The 25,548-nt window shown below is 48.7% G+C and overlaps 1 protein-coding gene across 2 annotated transcripts in view; it reads left to right on the forward strand.

Annotated features, from left to right (window-relative positions):
- LOC135900901 (uncharacterized) overlaps positions 1-25,548 on the forward strand; it is a 435,375-nt gene that overhangs the window by 146,408 nt on the left and 263,419 nt on the right. Inside the window, exons 4-5 of one of the 2 annotated variants that reach the window (XM_070534411.1) lie at positions 9,187-9,227; positions 11,098-11,169. The exons of the other annotated variant lie outside the window; for it this stretch is intronic. Of the exons in view, the coding sequence (XP_070390512.1) occupies positions 9,187-9,227; positions 11,098-11,147 (91 nt within the window). The 3' untranslated portion in view covers positions 11,148-11,169. Of the gene's footprint in view, positions 1-9,186; positions 9,228-11,097; positions 11,170-25,548 lie in introns of those variants that run through there. 2 annotated transcript variants of the gene reach the window in all.

A 25,548-nucleotide genomic window follows, 5' to 3' on the forward strand; every position in this document is an offset into this window, starting at 1 on the left:
CTGCACAGTGAAGTGCTGGCGGACCAACTCAGGGCTGTCCAGAGGGCCCGTGTGACGGCAGAGGGGCTCGGCCTCTCTGTACCGACGTGGGAGCGGCCCGCATTTAGTCCCAGACTGATCCCTCAGGACCTAAATAAAGTTCTTCATACCATACAAGAGCGAAGATGAAAGACAAATCCGCGTACTACCCATCGTCCCCACGGTATCTGATAGATTGCAGCGTCAGAGTTGCTTTTAGTAATTTCTGTAGGATACTTTATGTCCGGAACGACACCCCAGGGATACCATACTAGACATCGGCGTATTCCACCATGTTGTCCAATTGGCCATCTTGTCACTCCTGATTGGCCCAAGGATTGCTGCTACGGCCTCTCTGTTTGGCTCAAAATGCCGCCATTATGGAACTTGACATTATGGCGGATTTCCCTGTGTCCGGAATATGAGAACCCGGCGGCTTACTTTAACGAAGATATCTTTAAGCCAGCTTTCAGTCAAGGTGGGTTCCAAGCCACTGCCTGCGTGGATGTTGATCGAACGGGCGTCTGTCTCCTTCAATGCTGTCGGTAACACCGCTCAGCTGGCTTATATAACGCCCGCACGTGCCGAGAAAAAAAAAAAGGAACAGATGAACGTAAAGCGAGAGAGAGAGAGAGAGAGAATTTGTGAGGGAGAGAGGGAATGTTACACGGTCGTGAAGATAAGCGAGAGCGTTAGGAAGCCTTCTGGCGTCCTGTGTTACGTGGCCAACCGACGGCACCGGGGAAACGGCCGCAGTTTTGTGCTTCTCTTACAACTTCCTCCGCACAACTGCAAGGCGGCGACGCGCTGCTTCTAAGCACCCTAACGCCGCCGCCGCTTTTTCCTTCAAAAAAAGAAAGAATGGAAGGAAGGAAAGCACTGCCAGCTGCTCGGTCGCCCGGTCGCGCGGCTTCTTTGCCGAACGACGCCGTAACGTTCTCCATCCCATCCCCGCTTCTTCTTCGCACCCGTGCGCAACGGCGGCAGCACGGCCGAAGAAAAGAAGAGCAAGGCAACGAGGAAACTCGCGCTAACGCAAAACGCCGGCGGCCGTCCCTTTAAGCGAGCTCCGAGACATTGCACAAAAGGGAGAAACGCCGCAGGCGACGTCGGGTGGGCGACAAACGAGCCGAGGGGAAACCGCGCGACAGGTTTCGGGTGAAGAAGAGACAGGCCCGCTCAGGGGCGGTGAGGGAATCGGACGAGACCGCTAACAGGCAGCCAAACCGACTTCCAGTGCCACAAAACAGCGTGAGCGAGTCACACGCACACGCGCACACACATGCGACAGAGAGACGCCGCGCGCTGAAGCAGCAGCAGAAGCAGCAGCAGCAGCGGTTGCCGAAAGAGAGAGGGCCAGTTTATCGCCGAGACGCGCAGCAGCCGTGCTGCCGGTCAGCCGACTTCCGGATGCAAGAAGGGTGGGTGGGAATGCCCGGAAAAGAAGAAAGTGTTCGACAGTTCGCGTTTGCACTACCTGTGTGAACACCGTTCGGACTCGCTGTTGCGTTGCATGTGTGTATGTGTACATACGCGCGCGTGTGCGTGCAGCTCTGTTGGGTGGGCAGCTGAGCGCCTTCGCGTGTTTTCATGCGACTGCATGCATGCCCTTGCAAACATGTGTGTATATCTCGCAGTACGCGTCGGGCACGTGTATGTGTCATCTGCGTGGATACGTCTATATGCGTTCGTGTGCGTCCGTCTTGTATGTGTGTGTGTGTGTGTGTGTGTGTGTGTGTGTGTGTGTGTGTGTGTGTGTGTGTGTGTGTGTGTATGAGTGTGTGTGTGTTTGTGTGTGTGTGTTCGCGTGTCTCCGTGAGCATGTCTCGTGTGCGTCTGTATGTGCGTGCACGTTTAAACGTCGCCCCCCCCCCCCCACACGCAATAGGACTTTCATGATCCCATGATGCTGCAGTGTGAAGAGCCCCGGTGCTCTTTAGTAGCGTTTTTTTTCTCTCTCTCTCTCTCTCCATCTCTGGCAACCACTCACGATCAGAGAGCCGCGAGGTCGAAAGAAATATGGAGGCATACGAGGGAGTCCAGAGTTCACGGTTCTTCTTCGGTCACGGCGAAGCTCTTTGTTGAACGTAAAGGAAGCGAGAAGGAGAGCAGGGTAGCGGGATCCAGAAGCGGTCCCGCAAAGCTAGATAACGAATAACCGGGCGAGTTGATTGCTCTCCGCACCCGAAGGTCGACATCGGAACCCGATGTGCGTGATCGTATCCTGCGCTGTTTGCATTCGGCGCTCCACGACTTGTCTATATACCGCAGGGTCGCACACCCGGGCATAACGGGAATTGCGTTTTGCCCCTTCTTGCTGCTTCTTCCGATACATCCATGCGATGGGCCTATAGTCCCGTTACAATGCTCGGCGTGATTGGCAGCTGGGGCAGGGAGGAAGCACAGAGTATTGTTCTTCGGCACGTAATTAAAGTGACGCCACGGTGCTGACAGCGTACGGGGTTTCCGGCACGGGTGTTTTGCCATGAAGAATGGCGTAGGTTCATCGCCCTGCGTTACACGTTGAAAGACCGTCGTCGGTGTGTGTATCACGATGAACTGCTGAAGCTCCCTCGCCACTATCGCTTGTCTTTCGTTCTAGTCTATACACCGATAAGCCGATAATGCTTTGACAAGCTCGCTCGCTCTCACTCACTCACTCACTCACTCACTCACTCACTCACTCACTCACTCACTCACTCACTCACTCACTCACTCACTCACTCACTCACTCACTCACTCACTCACTCACTCACTCACTCACTCACTCACTCACTCACTCACTCACTCACTCACTCACTCGAATGCACCAATTCCGTCGCACAGTCGCTCACTCAATTCAACAGTGACTGCAACCTGCATTCGCCCTTGTTAGCAGCTCCTAACCTTTACTTTTTTTTAGTGCGTCAGCATTCATTGGCGCGGTACCCAATCCCCGTCACGCGAAAAGTGTAATGCTTTGTATCTGCAAAAAATGCGTAATTTTCAAGTTAAGGCATTTAATCATTATAATAGTGTAAATGTAGATGATTGTTAACTTTATAGGCGATAAGGAACAATTTAAGCGAAACAATTAAAAAGAGCATACCCATAGGGCTACATAGAATATGCATGGGGTAACTTATAATGTAGCGTGGGCCGACTGAGATTTGGGGATGGGCAAGGAGGAGGAAATAACTTTATTGAGTCCTGAGGAACCCCTCCCCACCCACTCTTGGTTTAGTTGTCGGCAGGGGTCGCGGGCCGCACCCACCTTGGGACGGGAAGCCCGTCAGCCTCCGCCCTTTCGTGCACCCTCTGGACGGCCCGGAGCTGGGTCTGGTGGTCGTCGCTTCGCAGGGCATCCACCCAGTCTTCTTCTTTAGTGAACACGGTGCCGCTTAGCGCGGATCATTGCCAGAGAATGTGCGCTAGCGAGCAGTACGATTCGCCACAATCCGGACATTGCGGCTCTACTTCTGGTGAATAACGGCCCAGTCTGCCTCTCGAGGGGAACGACTCTGTCTGAAACATTCTGAATATCGATGACTGTGGTCTAGTGAGTTTAGCGTGGGGGAGGGCGAAGGTCCTCCTCGACAGCTGATAGTGCGTTGTTATTTCGTTGAAGGTGAGCAGCGGGTCTCGGTGCTCCCCTCCCTCCCCGCCACTTCGCTCGCCACGATCGCCGCGGTGCGTGAGTCCTCCTCGCGCGCGTCCGTGCGCCAGCTCGTCGGCGTTGGGAAATTCGGGGTGCACGTCGGCCCCCATGTGGGCTGTAAACCATTTGACGATGTGATGACCCGCGGCTCCCTCGCTGCCGAGGACAGCCGCCGCTTCCCGCGATATCGAGCCCGAGGCGAATGCTCTTGCCGCCGATCGCGAATCTGTGTAGACGTAAGGACGTTCGGGGTCCCCCGTTGCCATGGCTATTGCCACCTGTTCGGCCACTTCGGACGTTACCCCCTTGGCCGATGCTGCGTTAATTATCGCTTCCATCCCAGCGTATCGAGACGGCCGCGTCAACGGGGATGGGCGAACTTGAAATTTGCAAGTGGGCCAACTTAAATGTGGGAGTGACTCAACTTGAAATTTAGGAACTGGCCAACTTGAGAAATGGAGGTAGAGTGTGGGCCAACTTGAAGTCTGGGGTTGGCTCATGTTAAATTTGGGTTGGGCCAACATTAAGTTTGCACGTGGGACAACTTAAATTTAAGGTTGGGTCAACCTGAAGTGTGGGGATAGGGGTGGCCCAACTGAAATTCAGGGTCGGACCAACTTGCACGTCGGGGCGGGTCAACTTGAGATCTTGGGGTGGCGCAACGCCGTGGTTGCTCAGTGGCTATGGTGTTGGGCTGCTGAGCACGAGGTCACGGGATCGTATCCCGGCCACGGCGGCCGCATTTCGATGGGGGCGAAATGCGAAAACACCCGTGTGCTTAGATTTAGGTGCACGTTAAAGAACCCCAGGTGGTCAAAATTTCCGGAGTCCTCCACTACGGCGTGACTCATAATCAGAAATTGGTTTTGGCACGTAAAACCCCAAATATTATTATTAGTAATGTCCAGTCGAACGCTGCTGAGCGTACTTCGAGTTACGAACCCATCGCGGCCGCAAGCGAGCGCGTTGAGATGCTTGGAGCGTTTTCATTTGGCCTTACCGAAGCGCAGTTAGAACCTGGGTGTGAGAGCTTGCATGGACAAGGAACGCGCGCATAACACACGCTTGCGAGAGCGACAGCGAGGGTTACGTGGCGTCGCGGCCATGTACTCTCCCCTCACGCAGCACCTCACGTGCTACATACTGCGGCAACTGGTGTTACCTATGGCCCGATCTGCTCCGTCCAGGCGCGCTCGCGCCTGGCGTCCCGAGTCAATCGATCCTCAAAAATAACGTACAGCGCGAAGGACAAGGACAGCGATAGACGACATACAGCGCTGTGTATGTCGTCTCTCGCTGTCCTTGTCCTTCGCGCTGTACGTTATTTTTGATCATGAATTACCAACTAACCCAAGCAACCACCCTGGTTTAATTGATGCGATACCTTCGAAAGGGCTGGATGCAGCGAGAAAGATCGGACAATTGTCTACTAAAGCCTAAGCTTTCTTTGCTCCCGGAAATGCCACGGGTAGACGCGCATAAGCTAGGAAAAGCAAGTGAGCAAAAGTAAGCAAAAGCGAAGTCACAGCTGAGCCAAACAATTCTTACGCATTGGTGGACAATTCTCAGAATTTCCGAAGCTTTTTCTTTCCCCCACACTGCCGGTGCCGCCGCGGATGCGCGGACGCGAGCGCCACCTGGTGGTGCTTTCAGGTGGCGTCCTCCGCTTTTCTCCTCGAGCTCTCTTCGCCATCGCTGCCCTTCATCCCCCGCTGCACCCCGTGTTCACTCTTTCGTCCTTCGCTGTACTCGGTTACGCCAAGACAACCGACTCTCAACGCAGTAGCGGGCGCCTATAAGAGCTTTGCTCTAAAATCACGTAGGAAAGGGATGTTGATTCCGAAACATTAAGCATTTACAGAATTGGGTATGTCAGCGGAAACATAGAGATGGCGGAAACGTCACATCTTGGTGCGGGCTCTCACGGACTGCTACTGGAGCCAGACCCATACTGAGCGCTTACGTAAGATACCTTTAAAAGCCCCCGCACTTGCCCTGGCTAGTCTGCAAATTTAGTCTTCCTATCTAATTTGCATTATAAGTAAAACTAATGTAAAAATTATAGAATGGTACGTTTAAAATTAGTTAATATCCTTTAAATTACCAATTTCACAAGCAAGCCAAATATGCCTGAAATTATATGTTTTGACACAAAATGTCCATCAGCATGGTCAGCACACGGGGCAGCTCGCGAAAGGCTCAATCACACGTGTGACCTGAAGTCCTGCGACGACTTGCGAATGGCGACCAAAAAGCGACTGAAGGCGAGCGATGCTTCACACCGGCAAGCGCGCGCGAGCGCGACCTGCGAGTCGCAGTTCCGAAGATTATCGTTCTCAGCGAGAACTCTAGGGATCTACGCAGTTCGCGCGGACCTCGCTGGTTTCGCGTTCAGGCAACAGCCATGGAATTTGTTTCCAGCGAAGAGGAAGAGGTCGTCACTGTGCTGATGCGCTCTGCCATGCGTAGTGTCAGCCGTGGCAGCGCGAAAGCCTCTGAAGATAAAGCGACGCTTGAGTGGGTGCGCACCCGTGCCGGCGTTCGTATACGAGTGGCTGGCCACGCAAACCGCCTTCTTCCCGGACTCCGCGCGCATGCCGAGGATTAATATCAGAGTAAATTGTCATTTCTAGTTCCCATTGCGTGGGAATCGGTGCATAATTTTAACGCGACAGCGTTAAGGAGCTCGTGTCGCAGAAAAGCCGGTGTCGTCGGCGTCGGTGTCGGCGTTGGCCGTGAGCGATAAATACCAGAAGGCACTTTATAAATAAAAAAACATCTTGTAAGATGGGCTGGTGGGAATCTAACCAGGGTCTCCAAAGTGTGAAACGGAGACGCTACCACTCAGCCACGAGTTTGTTCCTTCAAAACGGGACAAAATCGCCTCTAGTGAATGCGCTGTTGCCTTAGAAACGAGGAAAACGTGCCGTAGAAAGTTATACTGCGGTGTATATCGGCAATTATGACCATGTAACTTACAGAAGTCGCAGTTTCACGAGTAGCGAAGTACGTTTTTGTGCTTTCTTTCGCTGCTGTTCAGCTTCCTGCCAATGCTGCCGCGTACATTCGACACGTTGCCGGAACTGCTGCGCCCCAGCATCGCGAGACAAGACGCCAGTTACGTTCCTGTAGTCCGCCATGGTGGCGCGGACTTTGTACTTGGTGCGACGTTGGAGGACGCTGGATAAAAAAAAAAACACGCTCTAACATAACTTTCTGCGCGTCGCTGATTGGTGTAGCAGTTTTTCGACCATGGTCGCACGTCTGAAAGATCGAGCAGCGAGCGACTGGCCCAGAATAGTCACTTTTCGAGAAAAGCAACGATTTGCGACCGTTAGGACCAATTTGGTCGCGCAACCACTGTCAGTCACCGGTGTGATTCAATCAATCAATCAATCAATCAATCAATCAATCAATCAATCAATCAATCAATCAATCAATCAATCAATCAATCAATCAATCAATCAATCTTTATTTTCATTCTGTCAATGATACAGAAAGAAGGACTGTGACAAAAAGCCGTTTTTTAAAACCGCACGTAAAGAAAACGTAACACGTAGGGAGCCTATACATGAGTGTCCTGGCTGAGTATGAGTATGCATGTATGGCATGAGTATGCGTGTCTTCCTATTCACACGCGTACTCCCTTATTTTAGAGCGCACCTCCTAGGCGACCGTTCCTGCGTTGAGCGTCGGCGTCCCTCGGCGTAACCGAGCGTACGAGCACAACGAAGGATCAAAGAGCGAACGTGGAGCGTAACGGGGGATGAAAAACGCAATAGCGAAGGGAGCGCGAGGAGGAAAGCGGGGGAGGAGGGTGCAGCGGAACCATGACGTGGAAAGCGGACGAGAAGGGTATGTCGCCAGCGGGAGAAGAAAAGAGTAGTGCCGCGCAAGACGGGCTCTGCGGCTGCGACTGCTACGAGACGGCGCCAGAGTAGCGCACCGTCGTCTGTTCACCGATGACTCCATCGAAGGCATGCGGCGAGCGCGTCCACCGAGAACCATGTCTGGAAACAAAGCGCTGCGTGAGCGGAGGCCTGTTTATGGCAGTTGGTGTGAAACGCGCCCATGCGTAACCCACGCGCGGCCTCTCGCGATCTCCCGATTAGCGAAGCAGTCGCGCCACACTTCGCTCCGTTTGCAACGTGCTGCACGAGACAGGTTGTCCGCGCCACCCACGCTACTCTCAGCGTTCTCTTCCTAATATAAACGGTGTAGCTATATAATCATAATACAAAATATTGAAACGCGAAATGAAAACCCCTATAGAGCTGCACACAGGAGGAGGAGGATTAAAAGGAAGGAAGGAAAGGTAGAGAGATCAACCAGACGCACGTCCGGTTTGTTACCCTACACAGGGGAAGGGGTTTGAGACAAGAAAAGAAAGCAGAGGAAGGGAAGAAGGTACTATCGGTGTGAGTACTTAGTAATGCGAAATTTGAGCTGCGCACAAATTTCGCATTAGGAAGTATCCTAACAGCAGTGAATTTTTTTCATTGTTTTTAAAGAAAATGGTGGCACCTTAATTAGTTGACTCTGGCAACTCGATCCTTTTTTTTTGATTTTGCAGAGAGCATATATAGGCACGTTACCATATTAAAAAGCGAAATAACGAATATAGAAAAGAACTAAAGGCACTGGAATAAATTACGATGTGTTAAACGTACCAGTCACACTTGATCACAGCATTCGCGCGACTACGATAGCGTCGTGGTTGGGCTAATCAAAATTTTCACCTTTGGCAAGTATCTCTAAAAGCCCGCAAATATATTTTTCCTAAAGAAAATGTTAGGGGGGACTTATACGAGTCCTACGCGCGAGACACATCCAGCCTTATTAAGATGGAGCTCGGTTCACTGATCTACGTAAATGAAAGTGCAATTTGCAAGGGTCGCCGAAGGGGCATGTTGGTAACGTTGCATCTCTGGTTAGGAGCGCGAGAAGGGACAGGAAAGAGTGCTGACTTACAACAATTTTTACTTGAGAAGTGCAATATTTAGACGCATGATCTGTATGTCGTTTGTTGGCAGCTTAGTTTCCGAACACGTGTCAACCATCTCTAGTTCCCGTTGTGCCGTAGCATGGTGCACGCTTAGGCCTGGTTTATGTGCGCAATAAGAAGCCGTTCCTGTCACTTCTCTTACTTCCCATGCAGATCGTCGCGCTGCTAACCAAAGATGAAAGCGTAGCGCATGGCCCGGGATGGTATGGTATACGGTCGAAAATGCTGAAAGGATTGGTCACCATCGTTAAGTGCGGCATGCCACCTTGCTACAAGTGATGCTTGTGACACAATTTAATCTGGCATGCGCATTTCCGGTAAGGTGTAACGCGTTTATATGAGTGTGCCATAACCAGCCACCTAAGAAAAAAGAAAGCGTAAAGGTCCGGTAAGGCGAGGATACATTGAGTTACCACTTTAATAAATACCATTACAAAAAGAAGGAGAAAAGCACAAGAACGTCTTCACCTGGTTTTATTTATTTGTTTTTTTGATTGTTTTTTTTGTTTGTTTGAACATAATGCAGGCCATTCACGGCCCGTGCAGGAGTGGTACAGAAATGTAATGGTAAGTGCGAGTAAGTAGTAAAAATAAATAAAAAAATCATGGTGAGAAGTCGATACACTGAATGAGGTTCATAAGAGAGTCAATGTCATTGCAGCATGCAATAACATTTGTTAAATTGTTCCACTGGGAAATGGCCGACGGAAAAAGGGAGTGTTTGTGAACGTCAAACACGACTTGGGGGTAGATGGATTGTCTTAAAATGATTTAGTCTGGTTGAGCGTCTAGGATCATCGTGCAGGTAATGAGAACGTGTTATCTGGAAATGATCATGGTATAACTGATAAATAAATTTTTGTCGAGAAACTATTCGTCTCTGCGAGAGGGGTTTTAGGTTTGCCCTTGCGATCAGACCATAGACACTATAGATTGCCTTTGGCAATCTGAATATACGAACCTGCCTGCTGTTTTTTTGTATGCGTTCTGTTTTATTGATAAGGTTTTCTGTGATGAGGACTCCAGATTATATCAGCGTATTCTAGGCATGACCTTATTAGTGTTTTTTACGCGTTTAGTTTGAGGTACGGTGGTTCAGTACGCAGTTTCCTTTTTAAAAAGGATAGTTTGCTTGCGGCTTTTTGACACATGGTTGATATATGTCGCTCCCAGTTAAGGTTAAGCGTGATTTTAATGCCTAGGTATCTTACTTCCTCGATTTTGTTGATTATTGACCTTCCGATCGTAAATGTAAAGTTAAGCGGGAGTTTCTTATTCGTGAAGGGAATGTAATGTGTTTTTGTGGTGTTCAGTTTCATGCCCCAAGTGTTGCACCAGGAGTCACTTGTTTGTAGTGAATTGTTGAGTTCTACTTGGTCGTCTGATTTGTGTACGACTGTGTACATGACACAGTCGTCGGCAAACAGTCGCATCTGAATGAAGTTTATAACGGAAAACCGGATGTGGTTAATAAACATCGAGCACAAGAGTGGCGCAAGAACCGATCCTTTAGGTACTCCGAAGCATGCAGACGTCGAGTGGTTGTGAAAGATGATTATCAATTGTCACGCTATCCGTTCACGATTGGTTAGAAAACTGTTGATCCAGGATATTATTTTATTACTAATACCAAAAACCGATAGTGTTGTGACTAAATCCTGGTGCGGGACTACGTCAAACGCCTTTGAGAAGTCTAATTTGTTTTATGTAATTGATCATTATTGTGATGTACGTTAGTTATGTCGTGAGGTAACTCAGCCAATTGGATTATAGTTGAGAGGTCTGGTCTGAAACCGTGTTGTTTATATAGAAGTTCGTTAGCTTCTAGGTGAGTTATTATGGCCTTAAATATTACGTGTCCCATTATTTTGCAGCATGAGCTTGTTAGTGACACTGGGTGGTAGTTACCCAACTTTAATGTTGAGCCCGATTTATGTATTGGAGTTATTGTAGCCTTCTGCAAGTCGTCTGGTATCCATAATGCTTGAAGAGAAGGAGTGAATATTTTAAATAGATACTTTGATGTCCAGCTCCAGCTTGCGTATCACATTAAGAACGAGTTAGTCATCTGATCGGGACCAGTAGATTTTTTAACAATCGAATTTAAGACGACGCATGCGACAACGTCGACGGCAGCAGAGCTCGCAACGATCTTTAGTGATCTTCACTACATAGGTAATGAACAGCCACACAAGTGGACGATATTCTGTGATTATAAGGCGGCACTGCAGTCTCTACTGTCACCTTTACGACGCGGGCCGCACGAACAGCTAATATTTCACATTACAGAGACGTTACACCATATACGTGATGCAGGCCATGAAATAACCTTCCAATGGCTTCCAAGTCGCTGCGGGATTATCGGCAACGAACGGGCCGATAAAGCTGCCCGTTCAGCCCACAATGAGGAACACCGCGTACCAATTCCACTTTCCAGAACTGACGCAGCACGGAAGCTCCGCCTGCTTGCTTGGCCGTACACCATGACACAAAGGAATGACCCCCTTTTAAGAAATACACGACTGTACTGACTTGATCCAGCATTAAGTCTTCAAGCGCCATCACAGTTTCGCCGTGGAGACGCCACGCTTTTGCATCGACTGTGGTTGGGCGCTGCCTTTACCAACGCCTATGCGTTCCGCATGGGGATGACCGACACCCCAACCTGTGACCACTGTGGCCATGAAGAATCAATGGGCCATATTTTGTGCGCCAGCCCGCAGTACGGTCCACAGGGGGAACGCCTTCGCCACGAACTTGACCAACTGGACGACCAACCGCTATCCGAAAAAATAATTCTACAACATCGAAGGGAGCTAACGTCACAGAAGAAGGCCGTGCAATCGCTATTGCGCTTTTTGCGATCTACCGGCCTTTGCGAACGCCTTTAACTGGAACGCCTTTAACTGGAACGCCTTTTGTGTGTGTTTGTCTCAATGTGTGCGTGTTTCTTTTTCTTTTTTGGCGTTTTCCTCTCTGTCATCTTTCTAACCCCTATCCCCCATCCCCAGTGTAGGGTAGCAAACCGGAGACTCATGTCTGGTTAACCTCCCTGCCTTTCCTCTTCATTCTCTCTCTCTCTCTCTTAACATCAAGCTTATGCAATAGAGAAATTATGCCCTCTTCACTTACAGTTAATTTTTCCATGGTTATTTTAGCAGCGTAAAGGGTTAACACTGCGTTAGTAGCACGTGTTGTAAAAGGGGCCTGAAAGGGGCTCGTTTCATTAACAGTTCGTTCAGGATCCTGAATAACTTGATCCGAAATTTTGTTTCGCGTTATTTTTTCTCATTCATCTGACAAATATCACCAGAATTTGTGAGGGCCATGCGCCATAAACGAAGGTAACGTACTGTCAAAGAAACAGTCTTTTGTTTCCGAAATATTTTGTTTTAATGCACCGATAAGATCATCTAACATGTATTTGATTCCCTTTTCCCGCTGTTATTTTATCTTTATTTTTAGTTGGATTTAGTGCGTTTATAAACCAGCTTCGGTCGGACGTTCCAAAAATCGAGGACGTTACTGCGAGATGGTGAGCGATGTTCATAATGGCGCCTAAAACGCCACATCTTGTTCTTACACCCTTCATGGTATGCACGGAGAGTAAGAGGGACTTAATCCCAATTCTGGACGTGAAAAAGACGTGTGCGATAGAGGTATGATAGACGTTTCTGATAAACGTGTAATACACGTGTGATAAAACTTATATACCAGTCTAGCTTAGCTTTCAGAGTTGATTTAGTGTCGATCCAATGCTCTCTTCAGTGGGCCACGATTCATGAGTAATATGGAATGCGCAAAACCGGGTCGGCCCGGGCACTTCAGGACAAACTTGACGCTCGCGTAAGCGGTCATTGCTCAGAGAGGAAAGCACATTTCCAGGACCTGACGTCATCCTCAAGAGGGGCGCCACTAAGGGTCTTCGACAGCATTACGCGGAAGGCTATAATTCTATGGGCACACGCGAAGGGAATATACACGCTCATTACAACGGCGTTAACAGGCTGACAAACTGCCGTCTCCAATAAATTAAATCAGCGTAAGGACGAAAGTACTAATTAACGTCGGGGAGGCGGGAAACCAGACAGAAAAGGACGCCGAAAGGAAACAAAAATAAGTGCGCCCCCTCCGAGCGCTTCTGGGGGTGAAGCAGGTCCGCGAGGGGACTTCGAGAGGAAAATAAAGTGCAAGAAGCGGAGTGGAAAGAGAGAAAGTTGAGTGGAACGAAGATGCAAACAGCCGAGTACCTCTGCGACGATTGCGCCCGAGTTTCCTTCGAAGTCTCCTTAGTACCTCCTTTCCCTCGCAGGAGAGGCGTTTACTTACAACCGAGCCCTCGAACGCCCGTACATAACCGTCGCAAAGCGAACAACAACAACAAAAAATTTTAACGGGCTAAATCTTTTTCGTCCTACGTTCAAAATCGCTTTACTGCGTTTTAGCTTCTTTCGAAAGCGGCGCCCGTCCACCCTTTGGTCCCGTCTAATAGGATGACGCCGTTCTGCGGTGCAAACCCTCCATGACTTACGAGCGGACAGCAGACTGGTCGAAGAGGGGAGCATGCAAGTGCCAGGTAGGTTAGGGATAATTTGGTCGCACGCCCAAATACGCGAGCGGTGCCGCTATATCACGTTGCCCGAACGCGTTTATTAAAGTCTCGACCGCGATGCAGTCGAATCCTGCCGGCCTGTGTCGGTGGGTGGCAAGGTTAAAAAATTGGACGGTACAGTGGCAGGGGCTGCCCCACCTCCCCCCGTCTCGCCCGCCCGCCCGCCCGCTGCTTCGGTGGGTCGGTCAGTCGGTCTGTCGGTCGGGGCACCACGAATGCAAGTATAAGGCGAATGGAGAGAGAGAGAGAGAGATGCGGGGAAGGGAGGCATCGTTACTAAATTGACGGTTCGCGCGCATGCTGGAGCCACTGCAGTGGTCACGTGGTAAACCTCTCTTGCCTTCTCCAGCGTCCAAGATATACATCTCGCCCCCTTCACCCTTCCCTTCGTTCTACGCGCTTGTTTTTCGGGTTAGCTAGGGAGCCATGTCTGATTAACCCCGTTGGCCGGTGCCGCAATTTTTTGTTCTCCGGAGGCGTACGAGTCATTAATTCACACTGCAGGTGTGGCACTCGTTCCCCCCCCCCCCCCCCCTTCTTTTTGTTGGTTTACTTACTTTTGTCGCACGATATTTTTTTCTGCCACACGTAGCCGCGAAGATACTCGCGCAGAGAAGCTCGCAGATCAAATAGTTTGCGTCGTAAGAGAAGCCAGAGACACACGCGGGTACAAAGCCTCTGCGGCCTGTATACAAGGTCTGCCTGCGGAGTGGTTGAAGGGCGACCAGAAACTGCTCGGCTAACCACGCTACGTCGAAGCAACAGTAACAAGAAAAAAGTTATTGCGATCATTTTGCCGAAGTTCTTTGCTTCGGCGTGTATAACCAACGGGGAGTAATCAAACCAAGGTTCCCCAAAATGACTGCGGAGTTATGCGTCTCCGAACACAAGATGACTGTAAGAGACACCCGCAGAGGCGCTACAGATGACGTTTGATGACACGGTGTTCTTCATGGTGTGCCTACAGGTGGGTCACAATGGCATTTCTTTTTTTTTTTTTTGCGTTCCGCCTTAAAGACAATGCAGCTCCACCGGAACGAGCGCGGTAATCGAACCGCCACCTCCTTATCAACAGAACAACGTTGGCAAAGTTATATTATTGAGATAACAACTATACCGAAGTTCGAGACTCGGAAAACGCCGTTGGCGCCGCCTTTGTCGTGCTGTCCCGCCCGATGTTTGAAACTCAGAAGAACGAAGTTCACAGGCAAATCCATGCGCTATACAGCGACCGCTCCTACGCTGGCTCTATAATAGCCATGCTCTGGCCTCGCGATGAGTGCCAGCTCTCGCTCTGGTGATCAAACCGAAGCTCGCTCACTCGTTGGCCTTTCGTTCGCCGCAATACATCTCAACTTCGTCCCTGCAATCGCATAGTGGAATCGTCTTTCCCGGCAAAGCTGGATAGTGCGCTGCCATGACTATGACTATATGCGTGCAAGCTTAATAATAATAAAAAAAACGGCCGGCGTACATCATGCACGTTCAAGAACCCCATACGGTCGAAATGAATCCGGAGTCCCCCACAATACGGCACTGACTCATGATCAGATCGTAGTTTCAGCGCGTAAAACGTTAAGAATTTAACCTAATATGGTTGTGATTCAACGGACTCAGATAGACCGGCCGAGCAAGAGACCGGTGGGAAGAACGACGAAGTGGGACATATCCCTTGGCCAATCCCCCGCACTGCGTACGCGCCATCGAAGAAGGAAATCCAATCCAATCAAATCAAATCTTGGGCCTTTGGCGCGAGCTGGTGTCCATGTCGTGGTCTCTGGATGTGCTGGTTTTTCGTAAATATATTGTCAATAGTCTATTCTGTCTGTGTCTCCCCACACGTAACATTGGTCAAGTTCTCCAATGATACCGAGAAGCCGGTCGAGGGACTTAAAAGCTCGTTCTGCCTCACCTTCCGCGGCACCTATATCTTATGAACCTGTTTCCTTTGCCACGACGCTTGGCATACGAGAAGTGGGCACTGTGCGACTGCGCAATAACCAAGCCTGTAAATCCGTACAATATGCCAGTGCACGTAGAGGCTCTGCGACAGCCTTTATGCGGCGATCGCGATGGCATTGTCGAGATGGCGATGGCGTTATGGCGATGGCGATGACGTTGTTGGCGTCAGGCCGCAGCTTTTCGGCTTATTCGCGACGCCAATGATAAGTGGTGTCCACTGGGTGGTAGATTATTGGAGGCCCGTATCAATGGAACCTGCGTAGCAGCCAGCCGTCTTTCTTTCGCCGTTTCTCTGTTGCCTTGTAATAACGTGTGAGTATTGAACAGTTGTTTTCCAAACCAATATAAGACGATGTCCGTATCCTAGTATTCACAACGTCAGCGCTAAAATCACAAATGGACCGTCAGGCACAAACGAGCAGTTTATTCACATGCACATGGCTCTTCAGAGACTGCGAATGATCGCTGTATATATAGCGAGTATGGCATATATGGTGCCCTGAGCGACTTAGCCTGCTCACTACGCAAGCTCTCATAATTCATGCCTGTATTATCCCGCGGGAATGAAAATAAAAATAAAAATCGTCTTTACGATTAGTGAACTGATTCGAAGACCGAATCGAATGAGGCACTATTCTATTCGTTATTCGAAATGTTCGAATGTTCACGCAGCCCTATACTGTGCATACCCCTATACAGTACAGAGTATACAGTGCATACACCTATAGTTCTGGTTATTAGGTGCCTACTGACCCCACCTGTTTTTGCGCGAAACGACACTAGGTATCGATGGTAACATTCCATTTTTATTTCTTATTCTCCTCAGGTGGCATTGCCATGATTCGCTAAGTTATCATCATTGGTTACAATAATAATAATAATTACGACTTCACGTTCGCGGTGACACGGTATCACGGTCACGGTATTGATGATGATAATAATAATAATAATAATAATAATAATAATAATAATAATAATAATAATAATAATAATAATAATAATAATAATAATAATCCTATTTTACGTCTACTGCAGGACGAAGGTTCTAAAATCCACAATTCGTCGTTCGTCGTCCGGAAGTGCTACGAGCAACTAGCCAACAGCGCGAAGCTGTTGTCAGCAGTCAAGTACTACAGGTTGTCGCACGATACGAGCAAAAGACCGTATTTTGATGCGTTCAAGAATTAAAAAGAAAAAAGGGAAACTACTAGCCGGAAGGCCTTCAGAAACCTTTCATGCTGCTTTGTATAGCAAAACAAATCAACTTCAATTATTACAGCACGCGTCGAGCTAGTTTCGGCGCGTACACTCGCTGCCCTCGTACCGTCAACACCGGGGAGACGTCGCTCAAAGTCTGTCGCTCGCGTGGAGTGCGACTCGCAGGCGACGAACTAACGCGACGGCCATCCACATCGCGTCACTTGTCGCATCGTGCGTGGTACTCAAGTGTTTATACTAGGCAATTTTCAACGATTTTTGAAGAAAAAAATCATTGATAACGAAAAAAAAATCTGCTTCCTACAGTTGGTAGATTCAAACTTTTTCTTTGAAACGCAACAAACCTCGTCAAATTTGATGATGACGATACTGAGTAATACGATTTCTTCCTTCGATTGTACTTGAAAAGGAGCTCACGAATGAAATCTTCCCCATAAATGTTCACGAAAAACACACTAAATTAGCTTGACATTTGATAAGCTATTCTTTCAAAACTATTTTCATTCATCTGGTGAAAGGAGGTTGTTTATTGCTGGATATATACCGAAGTACAAACTTTCTATTTTTTTCTTTAAAATTCACTCTGAGTTAAGCCCCAGCACCGGTATACGTCAGTGACATGCCGCAATTTTCAAGGTAATACTTTTTCACGTATTTGGCACATTTTTCAAGGAGGGCGTTTTCTCAAAGCTTGCTATAACGTTAAGTAACTGTGTCTTTCTTAAAATGCGATGTAATTCCTATTCGCCGATCAACAGCCAACCAGGCCCGATCATACATTGCCAGTGTCCGTGACGTCACGGCTAAGCTGGGTCGGGAACTTCAAGGCGGCTTCACCGCTCGTCTCTTGTTTCTGGGTCTCTAGAAGCCAAGACGCATCTCGCAGTAAACCATTGACCATTTCGCCCCTGCAGAGACGTATTTTACGAATAAAGGGAAGCTGTATAAAGATAAACGCTGCATATCTTTCGACTGATAAGGCATCCTCTGAAAAACTCGACTTCCATCAATTTCGCGGTAAGAGCTCGATCCGCTACTGATCGCCATTTTCATCTAAATAACTAGCTAGTATTGTTCTCTTTGTCTCGATTTTCTTCCCTCTGGTATAATGTGCATGTTTTGTGCTAACGTAGTCATTGTATAAGTGCTGCTATCATCATCTTGCCAATGCGAATTTTTTTCTTTAAGGTAGGTGGTGGGAGGGGTACAGATCCCCCTGTTAAGTATATTTCGTAATTTTTGTCTGTACTCCGGAAAACTGTATGTTTATGTGCTGCCATCAAATAAACTTCGGCTTTGAAAATGATACTGGATGAGAGAAAAAAAAAGAAACAAAGGCCAAGCTTCAGTTCCTTGAATTTCGGCTGAAACCCCGACGCCGGTGCATAAGTACGACGTCACGGATCTTACAATATTTTTTTTTTCGTATACTTTGGCCCGTTGTGGCGTAGACACACAACGTGACCAAGTGGCGCAGTGAAAGTTATCTAAGCTCTCCAAGTTCCGCCTTTGTCGCCTCTAGAATGCGGTGCAGTCCATCTTTACCGATAACTAGACCGAGCTGACGCCTTCAATATCCATAGCGTCACGGCGGGCTATGCACGAACTTGAAGGCGGCGTCGTTAACGGTATACTTCGATATTGAGTCTTCATTGCATTATCAATATGTATCTTACTGTAAGGGTGCATTTCTTTCTTTCGTCACTGTACTTGAGTAATTTTTCTAACGCAACAGCTTCACTTATTTTTTTTCCTCGCTTTCGAGTCCCTTGGTTATCCGCTTACGGAAATGGGCACTGACGATGGACAAGCCACCACTGCGCACGACTAGCGCACCTGGCGCCAAAGATGCTGGGGGCAGATGTGGAGGAGGAGGAGGAGGAGGAGAAGAGAGATTCTTGTTTGGGAAGGAAGAAACATGGGATAAAGTGCAGCGCAGTAACTGTTTCTCAGATGAGGACACCTCAACCGCGCTGCACAGGGGGGAAGGGGTAGGAAAGAGTGGTGGAAGAAACAGAGGAGGAGGACGATGGAACTTTATTATTGCAGAAACCGTCACGCGGTTTATTCCCGGGTGGGTTCCCTCTGACAGGGCTCCACTGGCGATCGCGGCTCACCGGGCCTGGTCGAGGGTCGCCAGTTGGCTTCCCAGGTCCTGTTCGGAGAGTCTCGCCTCCCAAGACCACGTACACGCAGATGGGGGAAAACGCCGGAGTGACTGCATGGTTGGTGCGCGCGCGGGAGTTGGTTTCAACGAACGGCGGCCTACGCAACAACGTGCGCCAGTGCCGCCATCTGGGGAGTATATACGGAACGTGGCCCTTGCACGAACGAGGTCTCCGCTGGGGCCGTGGATCCCGGAGGCCATCTTCTCGTCCAGTCCGGTCCGGTCGGCAAATGTTTACGCCGCTGAACAGTAGAATCAGTGGAGATGATGATGATGATGATGATAATGATGATGATGATAATAATAATAATAATAATAATAATAATAATAATAATAATAATAATAATAATAATAATCGCATTAAATGGAACTTCGGATAAACCGAACACATTTTTCTGTCCGTGCGAGTTCCGTTTAAACCTAGTGCTGCTTCTTTCGCCTCTAACGGGTTGTGGTGCCACAGGGAAGCAGCAGTGAATACAGCATTTATCCCTCTCCCCGTCGCCCATCTGCGTACAGCTGTATGCACAAATGCAGTTATTAAATCTGCCATTATTCTTATTGCAACTCTGGCGAAAAGACGTCCCCTGCACTCTGGCATTAATACCAGCCAATCAACTCCATTGATTACACTGCCTTCGAGATCGGCGCACCGGGAGCTTTGCGTCGGCATGACGAACGAAAAGACCGGTATAACCTCCTGTTGGTGTACCGCATCCTAAAACGGTGCTTCGCTAACATTTCACTAGGGAACAAGAACAAGAACTTCGTCGCTTAAGTTACGACAGACATACACTGGCACACGTTAGATAGCGGGAGAAAGCGTACGCCTACGTTTGCCTTAACGCGTGCCCCATTCATGTACCGTCTGTCTCTGCTAACGTTAGCCAGGCTGTTAAAAGAAAAAAATAGATGAAAAAAGGCACTGCAAGATAAGGTTATGAGAGCTATGGTGTTCGGTCGTCAGAGGTATGACGACCGAACAGTCACGACCGAACAGCCGTAAATCACAGTCACTCGTCAAACGTTACGACGCCACTCTGCAACCATAAACTCCGTCGCCAGTCTTAATTTCGGGGCTCCCTGTATATACATCACGCCGGGAACTCGAAAGATAAAAAGAACGATTGAATGATTGGTTGGTTGTTTGTTCGTTGAACCGACTGCTTAGTTAATTGCTTGATTAACTAACTGATGTCACTGTCCAACGCAACGCAGAGGACGGGCTCCAGTTTAATTTTAACAACCTAGGGCTCCTTGACAAAAAAAAAAAAAAGAAAAAAGCGGCCGCCGTGGCCAGGCACCGAACCCTCGGCGTCCTGATCAGCTGCCTACGATCACAGCCCCCGAACTATGCTGCGATTGGTCGAAATTCGGGATATTGTCACTCAGTCCGTTCGTCTCAATGTTTGCGATTTCCGGAGCAAGAAAAAACCCCTGAATGGGCCCTGCAGTATACTATACAGACGGTCCTACAACAGTTCCGCGGTTACGAGCGCAACGCGGCTCCAATACTTTTGATAAAAACTGTGCGTCGGGGAGGGTGGGAGGGGGAGGGGGCATTCGAGGGCGTATTTTTTGTAGCAATCGCTCACGCATATAGTGTCCTCTCCGCCGCTTCTCCGGCTACTATAGCCACAAAAGCCACTGGGCCGCTACGTTGGAACGTCAACGTTTTCATATCGCGGGAGAGAAGGCCTCCCATTCGGATGCTTAGAGCGCCCTTACTGCGGTTACCCCGAACAAGAAAGCCGCTTTCGCGGAGAATCGTAAAACGACTCCGTTTCGCGTTTAGCTGCCCACCCTGTGTGTGTGTGTGTGTGCTTGGAGTGTGTCGAAAAGTTTCGCGCGCTCCTTTTCTTCAGAGTCTACAACTGCAACGTTTCCGCGAGTGTACCTGTACGCGTTTGTATGTACGTACATACATATGATACACATCTTCGGCACTCCTGAAACGCATTCCATCGTCTGATTTTCAGTCAGAATGAAGAATAAGTTTTAAAATAAAAATAGCAACGCTCGCAGACTTCGGGCTCGCTCCGTCTGTTCTGCAGCATTCACGTCTTTCGATGACCGACGCCGCAATATCGACGCCTACAAAGAAGCTTCGAAAGACGGGAACGTGAGTGGGCGGAAAATAGAGACAGCGTCCCGACAGAAACAAAGACAAAAAAATAACAAGGGAGAAAGCTTACATAGGTGCTAAGAAATATATATGTGTGTGTGTTATAGGTATATAAAGCCAGGAGAGCTGTATAGAGTGAGTCCGCGCAAACGCCCTCAAACTTCAAAGAATTTCACGGTCAGCGCGCTCGCACGAGCGTTCGAAACGAAAGGGGCTCCGTTGGCGAAGTCGCTTCCTGCAGCGTGAAGAAGCGTTGCGCGTGAGCGTGACCCTCCTCTCTCTCCTCCTTCTCACCTCCCGCCTCGCTTTCAGCGCTCCTTTCCATCGCATCAGGGAGAAGAAAGGCCGCCTTGCTCGATCAGCCGCGACGGCCACCAGAGAGAGAGAGAGAGGTGGGGGGAGGGGGACGTGAGACGGGCGGAACCAGGAAGCTTCCAGTTCTTACGCAAGTTCTTTCATCAGGCAAGCTTGCGAGAGCTCCGCTCCAAACTTCGACCGAACTGTGTGACGCTTTCTTAGCTCTCCGTTCTTTCTTTCTTATTTACTGTATGGAAGGGGAGAGGAAAGAGTAGAAGACACTTGCACTCTCTGTGTGAACGGCACGCTACCGAACCATTTGCAACTTCAACGATGCGCGTCGTCTGCTTCGGACATGCCCAAACAAACAGTGTCCGCGTAAAGGCACCCAAAGCTGTTAAGTTAAAAAGATCGCGGAAAGACTGCGGACTGCAGAGCAAACACGGACTTCTATGACATCAGCCCTGTAATACAGAGCCACCGAAACGCAGTATTACAAGGACAGCTAAATCTAAATAGAGTCTGCGAAATGGAGTTAATACAATTCTTAATACGAATAAACGTCCATAGGACAAACAGAAATTTTAATTTTCGCCACTGAATGAGCGCAGTGAACACGAGACCATCCCAGACCTATGTCTCAGCCTCTTCGTTTCCTTCTGCAACTTTCATCCTTCCATCCGCTCATCCGTGAGTTCACGCACCCACTCCGCCCATCCGCCTGCCCATCCGTCCGTCCGTCCGTCCGTCCGTCCGTCCGTCCGTCCATCCATCCATCCGTCCATCCATCCGTCCATCCATCCGTCCCCCATCCATCCATCCATCCATCCATCCATCCATCCATCCATCCATCCATCCATCCATCCATCCATCCATCCATCCATCCATCCATCCATCCATCCATCCATCCATCCATCCATCCATCCATCCATCCATCCATCCATCCATCCATCCATCCATCCATCCATCCATCCATCCATCCATCCATCCATCCAAGCCCCTCACTACGGCTTCCCACAAATAAGGAACCATCTTATCAAAATAGGGGCCACCTGGTGGCTCTTTGTGTTGGTCACGAAGCAACTAAGGCTCCTTGGCACTGGAGCTAGGATCCCAGGACAAGGATAATGCAGCCGATGACATACTCAGGAAACGTGCTAGCATTGCAACTTTATAGTACGTTTCGTTCAAACGAACTCAGTTCTGTTCAGCTTCCCTGCCTTACATTTACCTTGTCTCACCGTCTATATAAACAATGTTAGAGCACCTCGACAACTACACTCAGCGTTACTTGGGTGCGCGCGATGTTTTTGCTCCATTGCACTCAAGCCTAGTGGAAAAGCTTTTCCGCAGGGACAGCAATACAGCAGGCGAAACTATCGCAATGCGATGTTACAAATTTCTGTTCCTCGGATGGACAAGTGACGACAATCGAGTGAGAAACGATCAATTGTTTTCACATATAATTGCACAATACAACAGAGCGCAGAGATGAACAGGGCGGACCTGTCCGTGTGAAAACACGGAGCTGGCGACAGCGCAGGCGCTGCAACATTGCTTCAATCTGAAACACTTTATTGCCCTACGCGGTTAAGAGCATAGTATCCGGGTATCCCTGTAACATCACGGCTCCTTATGTAACATCGCGTTCAAAGCCTCAAAGATGTTGAAAACACGAACCAAGGTCACGAAGTTATGCGAGTTCGAACCAAGGACCCTACTGCTCTGAAGCGGGTGTTCTGCCATTACACTCTAAAAACAGTTTACACTTTTACGGCGTATCTTTTGCCACACAAGAATAATCGAAATTTCTCTCGCTTGCGTTTCCTTTCTTGTAAACTCTGCGCTCGCTACTTTCCTGTGAAGAATGCCATGTCACGCTGATAACTCACATGTCGCTCCTGACCTGAAAGTACCTTGTGCGCAGCGGTAAAGGAAAGGAATGCCACGCAAGACAGGTGCCGATAATTGTTTGGAGACAAGATACGTATGCCCCAAAGGGTATCTAATGTGTTTCTGGAGTGTACTTCACATGCACTCTGTATTTAGCGTTCTGTAGGATTGTCGCTTGCTCAGTTGGCTCTTGGGTACTTTTGGTGCTTAGTTTCAAGCACGAATGGAATATATTTTTTTTTCAGTCACCATCTTAAATGTGACATGTTAAATAAACTTTGGCAACCCGGAGAATCAGCCCATAACTAAACCTTATCCCAGCTGTAAATACCATGCACTGAAACCTTACCGTTTAGAACATGGCTTCGGAAGGATAGTTTCGTTTCATCTACTGACTGTCGTCGTTGTAACGTGCCTGAGAAGACTACTGAAAATTGATTTACCAGCTGTAAAGTTGCCATTCCTGAGATGTTCTGCATAGAAGTTCACAGAAAAAGGTTGATTTAAATTTTCGCAGTATCCGATACATGATCGACGCACCATTTGACTCGTAGGGCTACGTAGCTTGTTGAAAACCCGCACGCAAGACCGAATTGCACAAAATTCCTTAAGAGCGCACTTCACTCAGACGATTATACACCCGAAGGACACTTTATGACCAAGTTGTTTGTCGGCCAGATCGGTATCCACTTTTGATTAAGTATTTAGATCCTATTTTTAGTTTTCAGTGTTGCTTTGGATTATATGTTAACATCTTTTTGTAGACTGCTCACTTTCCTGTGATTGATTCTAACCATCTTGTGCTTCCACTATTTTATATAGTTCATGTACGTATACCGTCTTACTCACTGTAACAAATGTCGCGAAAAAAAAGGAAAGAAAAATCTGTTGTGCAGTAGCGGTAGAGCATACCTGCTTCCAACGCGTGGTGTTTTTGGTTCGAAAACACTTGAGTTTGTGAGCTTTATTTGTTATTCTATTTTAGTTTCCGATTCTTCGAGCGTGGTGCTGCAAGGAACCGTGATGTAACAGGGTATTCGGACACACCGAGCTTAGTGATCAGTGAGTACTTTACCGGTCTAAACAAAATCAGTGTTGTCGTTGATTGATCTATCTAATGCAGGAGGCTTCCGAGGCGCAATGAGAGAAGCGCACAACGATGGCGAACCTGTTATGATTAACCCTGCCCTGCTCACCGGGAATATCGAAGTTAGGTCACGTAGGAAAACAGAAGGAAAAAAAAAAGATATCGCTACTACGGCCTGCACAATGAAAAGTGTTGGCCGGTCTTTATAACAAAGAGGTTTCTTTCGTGGCCCACCTTCTTCCGCAACCAAACACGATAAACATGAGGATGAGGAGGATGATTCCCGCGAATGACGCCAGGAAATGGTGAAGGAAGTGATTCTTATTGTTGTAATACAAATCGACCATACCTTGGCCTCCGTCCAACACTGCACAACAGCAACAGTGACCTCCCCTGCGATATACAACTTATTTCTCCTTTTCAACTCTGTTGCATGATTCTGGCTCCGTAGCAGAGTTATAAAAAAGATTGAGAGAGAGGACAGAGAGAGAGAGAGGTGAAAAGCATTGAACTCTGCTGAATATGCGCTGCCAGAAACGTTTCCGGGAATCGCGAAGTAACTACGGGTTCGGCAGATCGGCACACAGACTTATACGAAGCGGACGAAAATGAAAAGTGTAGGTGAGATGGGGGAGAGAAGTGCGTAGACGTGACCGGGTGAGGGAGGCGCGAAGCCTTGCCACATCGAAGCGGCGGGTCAGTCGACTTCCGCGGTCTTCTCGCGCCTGATCACTCGCAACGCGCGTAATGACAGAGCGCGAACCCTACCTGCTCCGTACCACGTGTGTACCGTGTTTTCACTGTCTGTAGCCCGCGAGAGGGTGAATCTCGACGTAGAACGACAAAATGGTAACCCGCACTTGTGGTGTGCGATATACTACGCATGGTCCGCAGCGATAACTTTGTTTTCGCTACCTGCTGAGGTAGCGTTCGTGCCGTCTGTCGCAACCAACGTCGTCTGTTTCCGTGATGAAGTTTTTCTTGGCCAGAGGAAGCCGCCAGGTAAGGAAAAAAAAAAAAACTTCTCTTTCCATTCCCCGCGTGCGATCTCCAATGGCCCAAACCCCCTCAGGACCTCAATAAAGTTCTTGACTGACTGACTGTCTTCATCCATGATACGACCCCTGATCCACGTATCCCCTGACCCATCCAGTCGTTATCGTGGTTTGTCGTCATCAATTTCGTCGTCACGGTCGTTCTCTTAGGGCCAGCTATATTGCAATTATCGGCAACACTCCGAAGTCTCCTAGTACAGTAATGCCCACCCCCTCTCTTCTCTCTTTCCTTCTTCCATTTCTTTTTTTTTTTAAAGGAAAAAGAAGCTATTTACTATTGTCGTATATACTTATACTGTTGTACAGCCTTACTTTCCTCTTCTTCTTAGTCCACGCATAACAGCACAAAAGTACGGCGTACTGCTAGCGCACCGAACGACGTTGGCTATATCACCCGCCGTGGTGTTTTAGTGGCTATGGTGTTGGGCTTCTAAGCACGAGGTCGCGGGATCGAATCCCGGCCACAACGGCC

The sequence above is a fragment of the Dermacentor albipictus genome, chromosome 2 (genome assembly GCF_038994185.2).
Source record: "Dermacentor albipictus isolate Rhodes 1998 colony chromosome 2, USDA_Dalb.pri_finalv2, whole genome shotgun sequence".
Taxonomy (NCBI): domain Eukaryota; kingdom Metazoa; phylum Arthropoda; class Arachnida; order Ixodida; family Ixodidae; genus Dermacentor; species Dermacentor albipictus.